The sequence below is a fragment of the Eucyclogobius newberryi genome, unplaced genomic scaffold (assembly GCF_026437365.1).
Source record: "Eucyclogobius newberryi isolate DKJ021-1_F unplaced genomic scaffold, fEucNew1.0.hap1 SCAF_17, whole genome shotgun sequence".
NCBI classification, from domain to species: Eukaryota; Metazoa; Chordata; class Actinopteri; order Gobiiformes; family Gobiidae; genus Eucyclogobius; species Eucyclogobius newberryi.
The window spans coordinates 26,248,071-26,264,624 of NW_027315801.1; the positions used below are offsets into that span (position 1 = coordinate 26,248,071).

General features: G+C 42.3%; 2 protein-coding genes across 8 annotated transcripts in view; both read right to left on the reverse strand.

Moving 5' to 3' along the window:
* The window catches only part of plxnd1 (plexin D1), a 130,181-nt gene extending 119,885 nt beyond the window's left edge, over positions 1–10,296 (reverse strand). For both annotated transcript variants that reach the window (XM_072449655.1, XM_072449654.1), the window contains exons 1-2: positions 8,893–10,296; positions 5,386–5,562 (exon numbers count right to left, since the gene is read on the reverse strand). In XM_072449655.1, the coding sequence (XP_072305756.1) occupies positions 5,386–5,562; positions 8,893–10,104 (1,389 nt within the window). In that variant the 5' untranslated portion in view covers positions 10,105–10,296. The remainder of the gene's footprint in view (positions 1–5,385; positions 5,563–8,892) is intronic.
* Positions 10,297–13,313: 3,017 nt separating this feature from the next.
* tmcc1a (transmembrane and coiled-coil domain family 1a) overlaps positions 13,314–16,554 on the reverse strand; it is a 42,283-nt gene continuing 39,042 nt past the window's right edge. For all 6 annotated transcript variants that reach the window (XM_072449665.1, XM_072449664.1, XM_072449663.1 and 3 more), the window contains 2 exons: positions 15,947–16,082; positions 13,314–15,358 (listed from right to left, as the gene is read on the reverse strand). In XM_072449665.1, coding sequence (XP_072305766.1) covers positions 15,044–15,358; positions 15,947–16,082 — 451 coding nt within the window. In that variant the 3' untranslated portion in view covers positions 13,314–15,043. The remainder of the gene's footprint in view (positions 15,359–15,946; positions 16,083–16,554) is intronic.

A 16,554-nucleotide genomic window follows, 5' to 3' on the forward strand; every position in this document is an offset into this window, starting at 1 on the left:
AAAGTCATTGTATAATAAATAATTATTCGAGTAATATTTTACAGCCAGCTTAATTAGATTGTAAAATCAGCAGCCGCCATGACCTTTCAGCTAATAAAGTCAATCTGAATTTAATGTCAATTGAACTGAAATGACAGTGAAAGGGGCTGTTCTGAGTGATTGATGAAGAAAGATATAAAGATGTACAAGTGAGACGGTTATAGTAGTAGTATGTAGCAGTAGACATAGTAGTAGTAGACGTATGTAGTAGAAGATGTAGTAGTAGTTGTGCCAGACTGTGATTATTATTAGTAGAACGGAGCAAGCCAGTAAACATAACTACTAACTACTACATAACTTCCACTCTGAGTCAGCCAGCCGTAATAATCTCTCCACTACTGTTTTTGTCATTATCCTTAGACATTATATTTCAGGACATATAGCCAATTTTCCCTTTTCATCTTGGACCGGATTGAATCGCCAGTGAAAGGGGCTCGTCATGAGCTCACAATGAGGAAATTGGATGAAGTCAGATAACAACGTTTAGTGTGAGAAAGGTAGTGATGGGGGAGGGAGCGACTTCATTAAAACATGCATGTAATCACAAATGACTTTAGCGGGGGCTTTTCGCTGAAACGTAGTCAAAGAGGCCTAACTCAATCCGAAGCGCGGCTCCCTCGTGTTTTAGCGGGAGCCAAACTCACATTCAGAATCACATTACATTCACTAACAGCCCCATTAACCTCTGTAACGGCTCTATCCTCAGGGCGCACGCAGACACTGTCGAACACCAGCCACACATGCATACGCAAACAACGAGGGGCAAGCTAAAAGCCAAGGTCACAGACTCACTAAGCCCCACACACACACACACACACACACACACACACACACACATTCATACACACACACACATTCATACACACACACACACACACATTCATACACACACACACACACACACACACATTCATACACACACACACACACACACACACACATTCATACACACACACACACACATTCATACACACACACACACATTCATACACACACACACACACACACACGCAGATATAATGCATGTAGCGGAAGATTATAGTTATTTTCTAAAACCTCACTTTGTCAAAATAGCAGCCTTGTCTTGTCATCTCTTGTACTGTGTCGTGTGTCAAACTTCCTCTCAGTCAAACCTAGTTCTTGTTTTGCAATTCTGATTTATTTAATTTACATTTTTTGATTCACTTTCCGTTTTAACGATCGCGGATTGCATTAGCTGCGCTTTTGATTTTGGAATTTTATCGCATTGTCATTATTTGTGCTTTTATTTTCATTTTGTCGTGTGATTTTTATGTTTTTTTTTTATTGTGAAGCACGTTGAGATGCTTTTGTAATAACCGTGCTCTACAAATACATTTTTGATTGGATTTTGATGTATTAAATCAAGCAGCAAATGTTTAGTCCCCAATTTTAGTCTTTATAAAAGTATGTTGTAAATTATAAGTACCTTAAGAATAGTCCATCATTAGAATTTGAAAGGAAAACGAAAAGAAATCTTAATGAATTGTCTTTCTGACCTCTGACTAAATGGGACTTTTATGTTGACAGTATAGCTTTTTTCGGATTTTCCCTAGATGCTTTACTTCCTCTATCTGTGTCAAGTTCTGTGTTACTTTTTATATTGTTTTAATACATTTTAAAACTGAAATTAACTAAAAAAAAAAAGGATCAAGGTCACAATACAATCACACGAACCAAAAACATCATAATTGTCACCATTTTTATGTTATTTCAATTCAATCTATGCTCGATTTTACAAATGTAAACCTGGAAAAAGGCTTCTTGCTACTTGTTAACGTAACTGTTATTATTAAAAGTGTTAACATATAACTACAGAAATAAAATTAACTTGACTTTTTCATTCAGTAAGTTTGATTTGATAAAGCTGCTCATACACTAGAGGAATTGTGATCTACCAGACTATTTTAAAGAGAGAGGATTAAGTTTACTGTGGTTTGCTCTTGATCTCGATAATCATGCATAAATCGTGATATTTCTTCCCGGTTTTCAATACAATCGCGACACTAAAATTGAATAATTGAGGCGTAAAGTCTGTAAGCAGTATAAGTGATTAAGCAGCCGTAGCAGCAAAAGCAGAAGTTGCAGTGTAGCAGTCCCGTGAGCCCTAATGTTCTTGGGTAATATCCCTGCGTTTTTGCACACGGCCGACGGTACGAGGCAGAAGCGGAGGAGAGCGCTCTCGTAGCTCATAATGACGGGGTTGGCGTCGGTGTGAGTAAATACATGAGATCACAAAACCACTGGCACTGGCGCATACACAAACTCGACACCTCAAAACACGGTGAAACCTGCAATCAGCCAAACAGACACATTCAGACGCACAAAGAAAACATCCAACAGCATAACACCATAAAGAGTGGCCAAAAACCAATTACGGAACAGCCTTCACGGGCGAAACGCGCTACTTTCATCTTCCAACTACTCGTTTAGTAACGTAAAGTTTTGTGCTCTATTTAAAGCACGTTTAAAGCTTATTTTACAAACGTTGACAGAGCAAGCATGTGTGATTGGACTCAAACCTCTCAACTCACAGTTGGGCAAATTGGTGGTGTTTCCAGCGGCTTTTATTTGGACCAAAAGCAACATTACATTTGTAAACAACATGGTGCAAGAAGTACTTTTGTGAATTAAGAAGAAGCACAGATGCAGGAGCAAAAAAAAAAAAAGAAAACGACTCAAGGAAACTCCATCTACTATTAAATGAACAGTATTACCATCTTACTTTTAGAGATAAAGTAAAGGTATCCCTTTTTGAAAAAAAAAAAGTGAAATGTGGTGATCCTGATTAAAAAATGTGTCTCAAAATTTCTCAAAGTTTCAAGACTGTTTATGTGTATATTTTTGTTTGCCCAAAGCCAGGACTTGAACTCAAAACCTTAAGGTAGAATTTCACCATGAATGTGCTTAAGAAGAACTCCTCAAACCACAAGAAAAGTACTTTTTACTTATCGGTCCTTTTCAAAAATGCAGTGCAGTAGAACGATATACCTGCTCTCAAATGTAGTAAAGTAAAAATAAAACATATACACTGTAAAACGTGGTGAAGTGAAATGCAGTACAGATATCTAAATATTATACTTACAAATACCATATTTTCCGGACTATAATTCGCACCTTTTTTCACAGTTTTGGCCGGGGTGCGACTTATACTTATATTTATGCTTATATACTTATACTTCTACTCCGGAGCGACTTATATGTGATATTATCTGTTATTTTCACACTTGCAACCGCATTTCATACTCCAGTGTAACTTATATATGTTTTTTTCTTCTCTATTATGCATTTTTTGGCTGGTGCGACTTATACTCCGGTGCGACTTATAGTCCAGAAAATACGGTACAGTACTTTTACATTTGCACTCTGTTACTTTCCATTCCTGCAACATGGCAACACACAACAACCAAAGCAGTACGTTCACAAATAACATTGATCTACACAGTTTTGTCATTGTGTTTTTGTTTCAAAATACGACTTTGATTCGTGCAAAAACATAACACAGAACAGTTTTAACAAAATTAAACACCCACGAGCACTATTGAACTCACTGTTGCACATGTCTAACGCCAGAACAATGGGGCAAAAAGCGCTCCGGGGCTGTTGTTTCCTGCAGACTGTGGTGAGTGTGCGTCTGCTGCTCGGAGAAGCCCAGCGAGGGGTGACCAGAAATGTGTGAGACAGAATTAAGGCATGTTGTTAATTAGACCGGAGTCAAAGCCCCGTGCAGATGTTTTTTTTTTAGGTTCGGGTGAAAATCAGACGGCACAAAAGCGAGGGCCTGACTCATTTGCGGCGCAGCGATCCCGTTAAGCGGGTTTGTGGTGATCGCAGACAATACGCAGGTCTCATGAACATCAGAGCATGTGATTTGGGGGGGTCTTAGCGGAGCAGGAGGGTCATCATGGTCGGCTGCGGGGCGGATCGAGAGCTGCGAGCGACAGGGTGAGGATTGTGCCTTTATCCCGCCTGTTTCTGAGCAGGAATCCAAACTTGAACACGATTCGAAACAAGTAGCTCACGTGTAGGGATGGGACCAGATGAGTGCCACAAGATCTCGCAAAGATAACGTTGCCGCATGATTGTGCACACGAGGAAATTATCTGAGGAGATTTCTTTTTTTTCTTTTTTTAACTCCATGTCTTTACATTTGGTGTTTACAAAGAATTGCTAAGTGCTGGTGAGTTATATCCACAGCCACTGCAGTTTTGAGTACGGACGTCAACGTTATTGGGTTCATTTTTGATTTTTCAGGTCATAATCTACTTTTTAAAACTAAAAGAATAAAAATTGTGAGCATTTTAGAAGAGAAAATAATTTCAGTTCAATCTGTCGGTGTAATCGGAGTTCTCGACCTAAATTCTGTTATTGACAATGACTCTTGGATGAGAGTCGAAACGTCTACTTTTTCAAACTGAGTCCAGATGACTACAACTGAAGCTTTTTCTACTATTTCAGTTCAATCTGTTTACTAAGTAGTTCTGAAAGTAAAAAGCTTTTATACCTGGCTGTTTACATATTATTATATTAGTATATATACAATTTACATATTATTATAAGTGTATTATTCACTTTATCATTCAGAAGGTTTGATTTGACAACGCTGGTCACAGACAAGAGGAATGGTAAGCGATTAGCCAGTGAGAATGAGAGGAAATTAAGTGTTTCACCTTCAATATTTCAGAATAATCGTTGAATTTTGATGTTTCTCTTTACAATAAGTCAAAAAGAAATAAATATTATAATGTCCAAATCTCGTCTCATTTTGTGGACTTATTCTTGTGTCTGGTCTTGTGGGAACTGAGATTCGTACAGGGATTGTGATGTGGGTTAAGTCGTGACCTGCCCATGCACGGTCGGTATAAAACAACAAACCAATATACTATAACTGCCTTAACCTTAATAGTAAATTGACATTCTGATGGTAGATGTGCTTTTTTCTACGTATCTTGGAATAAATTGAAACTTCACAGGGATCATTTTCATAGCATTGACAGGTGGGTGGAGTTACCAAAATGTGATCATAGTCATTCAATAAACACAACATGTATGGACAAGAAATAGTTCCTTAAAGTGAAATGTATTCCAAAGTTAATGTTAATGAAACTTTCCACTTCTGCTTGTAACTGACCCTGCAGCATATACTCCTTGTTCTGTCGGCACATCAAAGCATACGCTCTGTAACTCAGGAACGTTGTAGGTTTTCCAAGCTCCGGGGCAAAATCCCATAAAAAAAATTAGCTCTATTCAGTGGCGATAATTACATGTTGCCATTAGATTGTGACCCGGGGAAGTGCATAGTTTTAGAAGCAGAAGAAGATGTCTCACCTTACGCAGACGTCCGCTGTTGGTCCCCAGAAACACCACCGTGTGATTGTGCACATGGTCCACACTGACAGAGGAGAGCGCGATGGTCTCCAGCAGGGGCGCTGCTCTCAGGGCTCTGCGCAGGGCCAGAGGGTGCTGCAGGTGGGCCGCCCCGCAGTCCAGCTGATCCGGCTGCAGCTGCACAAGACACAATGAGACAATACAATTAAGAATGATAGAATGATACATAAATATATTAGGCTTGGTATCAGAGCGGGGCGGTGGAGGTAGGTTCTGCAGGTGAGGCAGAAGGTGAAGTCTTCCATAGCTTCTCAACTAGTCTGACTACAGTATTTTCTGGAGTATAAGTCATACCAGCCAAAAAATGCATAATCGAGAAGAAAATAACATATATAAGTTGCACTGGAGTATGAAATGCGGTTGAAAGTGTAAAAATAACAAACAATATCACATATAAGTCGCTCTGGAGTATAAGTACATAAGTATAAATACAAGTATAAGTCACACCCCGTCCAAAACAATGAAAAAAGGTGCTACTTATAGTCGGGAAAAGACGGTATTATAATAAAAGCCATTCAGGAGTGGAGTTGTCAGAAACATTAAGACTCAGACGTTGATTGATATTAAAAGTAGTATCAAAACAAGATGGTTATTTTTACATGTATCAATATTGGAAAAATCACACAAAAATGGGACCTTTCCCGAATATAATGTATTGAATAAAATGGCCATTTACTTGTCTATTAAGAGTCTAATAAGAGCTTTGTTTTTTTTCAATCACTACCAGCTAATTTGATGCCGAGTCATACCAACTTGTCAATGCCCGATGCCACAGGGGGTTGTTAGTGCAGATTGTGGTTGTGTCCTTGGCCTGGTGTGTGAATGAGAACAGATGCCCATGGATACACTCTGGTGTGTTTATAGCATGTTTATCACATGTGTATCCGGCTATATTTATCAGCTTACTCAACAGAGCCAGACATTAACTTGTCACAGTGGGCAGTCTTTTTCAAAAGTTGTAATAAGATATCCACTCCTGGCTTTATTGATGCAGTTATGTTCAAATTGATTACCGTATTTTCCGGACTATAAGTCGCAACTTTTTTCATAGTTTTGGCTGGGGTGCGACTTATACTTCATACTTATATACTTATACTTACTTATACTCCGGAGCGATTTATATGTGAGATTATTTGTTATTTTCACACTTGCAACCTTATTTCATACTCCAGTGCGACTTATATATGTTTTTTTCTTCTCTATTACGCATTTTTTTGGCTGGTGCGACTTATAGTCCGGAAAATACGATATATATATTATTAGTTATAGTAGAATAGATCAGTGCATCTACGGTTACAACCGGTAAAAGTGGCTTGTGAGACTAAATGTGTTTTAAACCAAAAAAAGAAAAATAATTTAACTACAGTATTTTCCAGATGATAAGTCGCTCCGGAGTATAAGTCGCACCCCGGCCAAAACTATGTAAAAAAGTGTGAGTTATAATCCAGAAAAAAAACATATATAAGTCGCACTGGAGTATGCAATAAGGTTGCAAGTGTGAAAATAACAAATAATCTCACATATAAGTCGCTCCGGAGTATAAGGAAGTATAAGTATATAAGTATGAAGTATAAATCGCACCCCGACCAAAACTATGTAAAAAAAGTGTGATTTATAATCCAGAAAATACGGTAGTTGGCTTGTGTTCTTCCCAAGCCCTGTTATCAGTTTCCCTCCAATCCAAACAAAACATGCCCCTACAGCTTGGTACTCCCGCCTCAGATTGGAAAAGGTTCTCCCGAGTCGTGCTGTAGTCGTCACCTAATGCTCCAGACATACTGCTCCAATGAAGGGTCAAATACCGACGCCATGTTTTACAAGATTACCACCTGACCTGTCTGCAAAGAGCAAAAGAGAGCTACATCTAATATGTGCAATGACATTTGTGATACATTTATTTTCTCGGCATATGAATTGTGTTTGCTTTGGTTAATGAAAGAATTACAAATATACGCGTCCCTTGCCTATACATGCAATTAAGGAGCTGTCATGCCCAGTCCATACAGATGAGAAGATCACACGGAGCCTTTGCACAAAAGTAGATTGATAAAACAAAAGCTGATTGTGGTAATCACAACCGGGCTGCTAATTCCACTGAATCACTTCCTTGACATCTCCGTGAATACTTGAAAGGGGCTTACAAGGGTCTTCAACACTCATAAGACCGTGCTTTTGTCAAATCCTCCACGGGCAATGATAACACATTAATGCCATGCTCGGATGCATACCAGGATCTAGTGGGAATTCTCTGAAGATTTTAGCGCACACACAGCGGCAGCGAGAATTAAGCAGTACGGATATTTGCAGAGCGCTTTCCCACGGGCTCTGGGTCTCTCTTATCAAATTGTGTCTGACTTTTTCAGCTGCACACTGGCCTTCACACAACTGAGAACAAAAGACATTGATTCCAGTGGCCGTGAAAACAATAACACACTGAACTTTACTTACTTACAAACGGGTTTTTGAGTGAATAAGGCATTGAGGAACAGAAAATAGCGGTGGGAGAAGTGGCCCCTACATAACAGAAGGGCCGCTTTGGTGGCGGATCTTTGACCTGACATCACGTTGGTTTGTTGGACAGCCTCCTTTGACCTCACCGCTGTCACTCAACCGCCATAGTGAAAAGATAGATTTCAGAGCATTCCTCAGAACAGTGGACAGTCTGAAACCCTTTTAACCTCTGTCAATACAGTCTCAAAGTGGGGCCTGGAACATTCTGAGGGGAAACATTATGTGGGGATGCTCTGGCCAAATATGTCACTTGGAATGTGAGTATGAAACGTTTTGTTTTGCCCTGACAACCTCTTGGTGCACTCTTACTATGAGCTCGAACCCTGCTGAAGCTATAATTAGTGTCAGTCCGGTTAAAACAACATGTCTGAGAGCCTCTAACACGGGCCCAAGCTAGTGACCCCGGACCATCTTTAGATTTGACGATGTTATCTTGAGTTGTCCTCTGGATGTGCTGGGAGTCTCACCCTTCCCATAACCCGCAGGGAGGATTTGGGGGCGCTATCATCATGACCTGCACCTCGTGACACAGCACAGCCGCGACACACGCACGCGCACGCACGCAGACGCACGCGCACGCAACAGCCTCGGGAACAAGTCTGGTGCGTAACTAAACATGATATTCACAAGTCTCATAGTTTAGGTATTGGATGGATAAGATTCTAGAACATTGTATCACACGCACAGCACCACAGAAAACCACTTATAGTTTTGTTTGGGTAGATTATAGATCTTAAAGTGGTAAGTGGCACTTTTGGCCCACAGAAACAGCGGGAGAGAAACAATCCAATTAAATGACACACTAATACGTCTGAGCTAAAACCGTGCCATGTGCCATGTTCATCCCAAATTTATTTTATGGATTCTGCATCACACAATTATGTTTTCTTAAAGATACGTTGTTTTGTGTCATTTATTAGACAAAGCCCCACTTACCACCAGATTTTCCTTCTGGATGCACGCGGCCCCGGAGCCCTGGATGACGCTGTCCAGCACCTGCACGTCGCTGCTGGGGGAGTTGGAGCAGTTCTTCCGCGCCTGTCGGATCTCCTCCTCGATGTCACTGAACTTGAAGGCGCACAGGGCGGACTTGCGCTCCGCCTTGGAAAATACTCCGAACAGGTAAGGCTCTGGGCTCGCGCGCTCCTCCGTGGGAATTTTCACGGGATAAACGGACACGAGGCGGTTGTAAATGTTCCCGTTAGATCCACACAGCAGCGGCATCTGGATGTAGGACTCTGTGAGTTTCCTGCTCTCGGGTCCGCTGGCTTTCTTTGGGTTGTCAGTGTCCAGACAGATCCGGGCGAGGATGCTGTTGGGCTGGCTCTCCTTGTGGCCCATTTTGGCGTCATTATTAAAGGCAATATACGAGTATGTCTTTTGGATGAAAGCGTGCACAAAGTTCAGCTTGTTTTTCGTCTTGGCCTCTTGTTTGATCTTGAAGACATTATCCTCTGAAGGGTTAATGTCATAAGTGAAAAGTCTGGGTAAATCTTTGACATTTAAAGAGCGAATGGCTATCTCAGGAGTGTTCTCGAAGCGCAGGTCCTCCTTACTGTGGTTCTTGGGGAAATATTGGGTTCCAGCCCCTGTGTATGTGGCTCCCACCAGGAGACGGGTGTTGCCCCCGTGGCTCCTGAAGATCAGCCCCACCGTGGACGCGTTGGGGTGATTGGCAGCGATGTTGAGCATGCTTGGGAACACAGTCTTCTCCCCGTGAGGAGGGAACGCCACCTCGATCTCTGAGATATTGTCCATCTTCCTGAGCTCACAGAAGCCTTGGTACACTGACCCGCACACCACCACGACCCCCTGCTCCCGGTCCAGCTTCAGGAGCTTGTTGTAATTGTCCGTGAGGGATTTGGGATGCTCGCACGGAGCTTGGGGCAGCTGCGGCGCGTGGCACAACAGGTTGTCCTCCACCGGCCCCGTCCTCTTCTCCACCTCCAGGCTGAGCGTCCCGTTCAGCTGGTACACGGAGTTAACCGTGGCCAGGTAGACTCTCCCGGAGACAGGGTCCACCACAAAGTTATTGGTGTGATTTGGAGACGCGAATGCCTGTTGGATGTGCAGCGCGCTGGCACCGCGGCGCGTCTCCAGCGCCAGGACGCTGAGCAGAAGGACGGCTATCTCTATCGAAGGAGGCATTTTTCCTTCTGACCGGCTTCCGCGTCTTCTGTGCCGTGGGGTGCATTGAGTAAAGACAAAATAGTGTTTGTTCCTAGTGCGACAATCCGAGAGGAAAGGCTGTTTCCTGCTCAACGCCTGGACCCGAATGACGCGATAAGCGAGTCGTGCTTCCTTTTCTCATCCTGCCTCCTCTGTCCCTCAGCCCAGTGTGCGCCGCGCGCGCTGTGCCGCGCTGCGCCGCGCGCGCTGCGCCTCCTGACGCGCGGCGGGACACATCACTCACGCTTTAGCACCACTCACACCAAGAGCTTTGCATGCAGCTCACAGCAAACAACAACGAACAACCCAAATATTACATATACTTGGAACAATGGTCGAATTGGGCAACGACTGAAATCTCCTTTTCTCAGTGGGTCGATGTATTTGTATTTTTGGTCAGTCTTTGCTTGCACCAATAACACCTAAAGTGATGTATTGAAAGGTTATTCTGCCAATCAAGTTAATTATGGTTCGATACACGTGCCTTAACTTTTCTCCATTGTCATTTCTTAGAATTAGTGCAAACAATTGGCAGATTTATTAATGGGGTGATTCTGCCTCTGAAGTTGCAATAACTATCTACTTTTTCTTTCAAGCTGTTCCCTTGACCCTGCCCCGCCCCACGCCGTTGGTTCCGCTCTTCTGGGGGTTAATGGTGGGTCAAAGTCCCACCGCCCTCCTCCACATCTCCACTCTCAGATTCGTTCTGCGGATCCGGAGGATTCCGTATGGCCACACTCACAGCACTCACAGCACGGTAAGCACCGTGAAAATGCAACCAGATGGACACATGAGCGCACCTTTCCGGCTTCTGACATCCCGTCTCTCCAACAAAGATCAGCTCATAAATATTCCAGCACAACATGCGCCCTCATTCAACACGGACTGGCATTGTGAGAGTCCTAAAATATCATATCTTTGGGCCACAGGTGATGGCCAGAGGTCATATCTGAGAACATATGAATAAACATGTTTAACCTGCATGATGGCAATGATTTTTATTTCCCTTTTGCCAGTAAGACTAACAAGCATCTTTGTTATTCTCTAACTCCTTGTCTTGGTCATCCCCGCACAGCTTCCCCTGTGTGTCTGCATAAATCATGCCTGAACATGTTATCTCTAAATACACACAATAATTAAAGTTGGTAAATCTCCCCTGCCCGTTTACCGTCAGCCCCCCGGAGACATGCTCTCGCGCTTGGCCGTGGCCAGATAAGTGCGTCCCACGTTTACCTTGGCGCACAGCCACGCGCATCAAATCTGCCGCGCGCAGACAATTAGGAAAGTGCTGGGATGAAGTGCACAGGCATAATGACCCTCAAAACTGCACCGTACAATGACAATGGCAGACGGAGTGCGCGTGTGCCGGGTGTTAGCAACTGTGGAGGGCGCGAGCGAGGGGCGCGCGGGGATAAAGGTGCGGCGTGGGTCAGATCTGTCAGCATCAGAGATCAGCAGAGAGTTGTTGCAACTCAATCACGCTGTTAGAGCGGAGAGTGTCTGCAAATCTGCCCACACCGGCTCCTCTGGGTTTGTTTGGAATTAAAATATTGTCCCTAGTGATGCGCGGACTCTCTGCGGTGTCCCAGTGGTCAGGGGCCTCGCACAAACCTGTTTCCTTCCTGATAAGGAGTGACACCTCCTCGCGCTCAGACCACCGCCTCCTCAGCACAAGCGCCACGCGGCGCAGAAGAGCCAAAGACCGCCACCTGCCGGCTGTAGACCGCAGCTAACTCCATGTCATGAAGGGCAGATTTGGAGCTGCATTGTCCAGACTGCACTTCGATGCCTGCACTCAAGAGGCTCTCACTAGCACCCCTGTCTAATTAAGGTTCATTGGAGAAGGAAATTAATTCTCTGCACCCAACTTCCAACCAGTCCCGCTGGAGCATCAGGAGCCGCTCAGACACTCAGGGACCCATCTCCAGATCTTGAGCTCTTGGCCAGGATCTTAGCTGGAAGATTGTACCTTTTGTGTTTTGGGTTGATGAGGGGAAACCGGAGTGTCCGGGGAAAACACACCCAAACTCCACACAAATAGTCACAGGAAGTAAAAGCAGGAACCTTCCTGCTGTGAAGCGGATGATTGCTTTGTAGAATCAATCAGACACACGGCTATACAGTTAATTGTATTAACATATGCAAATCTTTAAAATTAAAAAGATTTTTTAGACATTACATCCTGTTTGTTTTACCAACAAAATGCCAGTTTAGAATGATAGTAGTGGAGCTAAACTGACATCATCATTTCTATCCCCCATAGTGATAAACTCAATCTCAATTGTTGATTAGTTTTTCTCACCTAAAATAAAAAGGGTTTTCACTATTGATTTCATGAACATTAATAATCATTTTCATTCAACTAAAAATAGCCAAAATTTTTCATCCAATGTCTGAAATCTGCTCCAAACCACGTTTTAGCCGACTTCGCTTTACGATTATGACTTAATTTAGATTGAAATTCAATCAATTGCCCATCTATACTTCTACTACTTCTATTGTGAACATTTGGGTATTTGGTGGAAATAACCTTCTTTAAACCATTAGCTTTTAAGTAAGGTTATAGTTGTATTACTGACATTATTGACCAAGATAAAGTTTGGTCAAATTAATGAAGTTATTGATGACTTATAGATAACGTCCATAAATCATGAAAATGTTTATCTATTTATTTATATTTTAAATCTTAAATAAATTAAAATGTAAGTGTATCGGTTCCAAAATACACCACACCATTTCTGGTGGGCTATAGAAAAGTATTTTCTACTGTATCCACAAACCCATGGTGTGTTTTTAAATTCAACCCAACAGTTGTGTAAATGTAAAAAACAACATTTGTTTCAACATAATAAATAAAGAATATTACAGTGTGTTCAATCACATTCATACAACCAGCAGCTGTGTAATTGCATGAATTCTACAAACATGTCTCACGTACAATCATCTGTGACATCAACCTGGCCAGGGACTACAGTCTGTGGCACCAGCATCTCTTTTGACTCTATCTTGGTCAATGTATGTATGTGCTGTCCCTGTACAAATAAAAGAATACCCATGATCATCCAGTTAGAACGAGGCGTGAAGGCAAAACACAACCAAGAAAGAAAAAGAGCCTCCTGAGCGCGGGAGAGCGGCTCATTCATGTGGATACCATGACCCAGACTCAAAACAACATAAACCAGCTGCTCTTATGTTAGTCAGGAATGCACTTTATTTTTTAATCCACACTTACAAAACAAAATTGAAGGCACTGGAGTGGTAGCACACAGCCATACAATAGTATTACTTTCACTCTCACTCTAAACCTGCGATCGACATTTACAAAGGGAACTTTGTACAGGTGTGACAGTGCTTTGGAAATTAATATTGTTTCCCCTCCCCCACAAATGTATTAAATTATTGACAGTGATCAACAATAATTGTGGCGGTAATTTGAATAAACCATCTATCAGGGTTTGTTTCCTTTTCTCTTTTAAATTTTAAATAACTAAAAGTCTGCTGTAAACTCATTACATTTTGACTTGAGCTCATTGTTACTTTTGCTCATGGAAAATACCACTGTCATTATCATTATTACGATTGACTTTTTGTTTCAAGAGTAAAGATGTATTGACATGAAGTGTATGTAATTCTCCATGGGTTTTAACTTAAGACTGATCTGACCGTGATTCTGACCTGAGGCTGCTTTCTCTTCTCCCAGGAGCACTACCGTCTTACGAGTGGCAACCTTTGAAGTCTCGATCACGGTACCACAGCCGTCTCAGCCTGACACACGTTATCCGCTGTGTGCTAAAGTGCAGCGCTATCGTACTTTGAATGGTCTCGCTTTATCTTCTGCTCCTCAGTGCAAATTGTTGCCCTTCACTAAGAAGATTTATTTAAAATACTGAAAATCTAGGGGAATAATGAATGAGTTAGAAGCACAAAGAAGTCACTATCAAGTCACACTTTCAATAACAAACATCTCTCAAAAGAGAAAAGAATGTGAAGAGTATTTAGACGTTCAATGCGACTTTACCTATTTTATCTAAGCTTCTTTTGAATTTGTGCACTGATAGCCTTGGGCTAGACCAAGGTTTGGCACAGGACACAAAACCAACATGGTAAGAGAAGAGTTTGTGAGTATTTCTGGTGAGTGTGTAAAGATTTTCAGGGTCATGTGCACCTGACAGTGTAGTAAAGCAGCTCTTTCTTCCCAGTGATGACGATGGAGCACCAAAGCTACGGCTCAGCAAATGATCTCAGCAAATAAACCTTACTGTGACAGGTAATACTGCAGCATAAGCAAACTTTGATACCTTAAGAAACTGGCAGCCTGTTTCAAATATGGCAGGTTCACCTGACAAAATGGCCATGTTTTGTTACGATGTAATTATTCTATTTATTTACTGTAAAATATCTGAGATTTTGCAGACGTTAGCTGATTAGATCCGCTATAAGATGTTGATAAAAAAATGACAATTCCTTCTGTCTCTCCAAAAGAAACTGCATCATCACAACGTAATGTTTTGGCCAGCCCAGTGTCCTGACTAAACTCCCGCTGAGTAAAAGGACCATAATGCTACATGGTACTGAATAAAATATTGAGGAAATGTTCATATTAGAAATTATATCGTAATAATAGATTAAAAGCTAAACATAAAACAGTCCTGTGCTGCATCCTGTAAGGACTAAGAATCAATTTGTAAAATGTAAACAGTCTTTTCCTTCGACATGAAAATCATGTATTTCACTAGACAGTGTCTGCCTCTGATCCATCTTGATTCAACGGTCTCTTTGTCCGGACGGGTTTTCAGCAACAGGCTCCGTCACTGTCACAGTCCATCACATTCTAAGTGTCCCGCGTGGCTGCAATGACACTCTCTTCAACTGTTGTCACCAAAGCACTGGAAATCTCCAGAGCCGGGCTGGTTGAGGTTCATCCCGGAGACTGCAGGGCGCGGTGGGTGTATCCTGACAGAGCGTCCCAGTTCCTCCAGAGGAAAGCCAGCAGCACGATGAGCAGCAGCGTGGACAGTGAGCGGGAGCGCGTCCTCATCAGGGGCACCACACAGTTGGCCACAGTTGAGACAAAGACCAGGAGGACGGCCATCAGGGCCAGCAGCACGTTGATGAGTTTCCCCAGGAGGGTCCGGGCCGTGGCGTTCTCCAGCCCCTCCAGCTGCACCACCTGCTGCTGCTGCTGCTGAAGCTCCATTTTGGAGATCCTGGTCTGACACGCCTCCAGTGCCTCCTGTAACACATGGTTCATGAGCAAGGTCACCTTCCCCAGGCAAACACACTAAGTGACATTCAAAAGGCTTTAGCACCCTCTGCTGGAGAGCAAAGGTAATGCTGTTAATACCCAAAGAAACCTGATCCCTCACCCAGAGAGAATGTGGGCTGTTTAAAAGGAAATGCCCTTATTTTGAACAAACTCAAAGCTGGACTGGCAGGATTTTTGGACACCACATTGTTTGACATTCATAACTAGACAATGACATAATCTTTGTATTGTATATGGTAATTTTAAAGGATTGCACTGTGCTACCTAAATATTCTAAATCCTGCTCATGTGTTCATATAATCCATGTGGCTTTACTGTCTATAATTTAAGATAACAGAGTTAAATCAGATGTGCATTGTGCAAACGGATAGAAATCTCTGGAATAAACGTGTTTGTACAGCCCATATTGCCATTAGGCATACTATTTTTTATTTTCTTGAAGCCAATTCTCAAAGAATATTTAAAATTCTGGGGGTAAAAGTAATTTACCAAGAATGTGTAATTAATTTGTGTATGTATTTATGTCACGTGTGTTACATTTGTATAGATACAAACCTGTATGTCTCTGGCTCGCTCGTATGACTGGTAGGCAATCTTTTCCTCCATACTGGCTAACTCTTGTTTGAGGTTGAGGATTTCATTCTGATGAAGTTCGGTGAGGTCATTCAGCTGCTCCTCCAGTCTCTCACACCTGAAAACATAAACACACACGCACACGCACACAGACACAGACACACACAGACACACACAGACGCACACAGACGCACACGTAAGACCGGGGTATAATTGGCTTACATTCAGAAGCAAACGCCGGTTTAAACAGATCGTCTAAAGGCATTTGACCACATTGGCAACTGACTGTAAGACTCATCTGCTGATCCAGTGGACCAATCACTATGAGGCAACATGAGGAAACTGGCCAATCAGAGAACAGCAAGAGTAAAGCGGTTCAACAGTGTACTAGAGTTGTTTACATTTGATAAACCAATTACTATACATGGACAATAAGACAATATGTATATGTTTTGCCTGGCAAATGCTTAAAGAAGGAGGCTGAATATAAATATACATAATATAGTTTTGTTGTCCAATTCACATTAAAAATGGCACATATATTTGATAATGCAGTGCTCTCTCTGGTAGACCATTCGTTTGTACAGGCT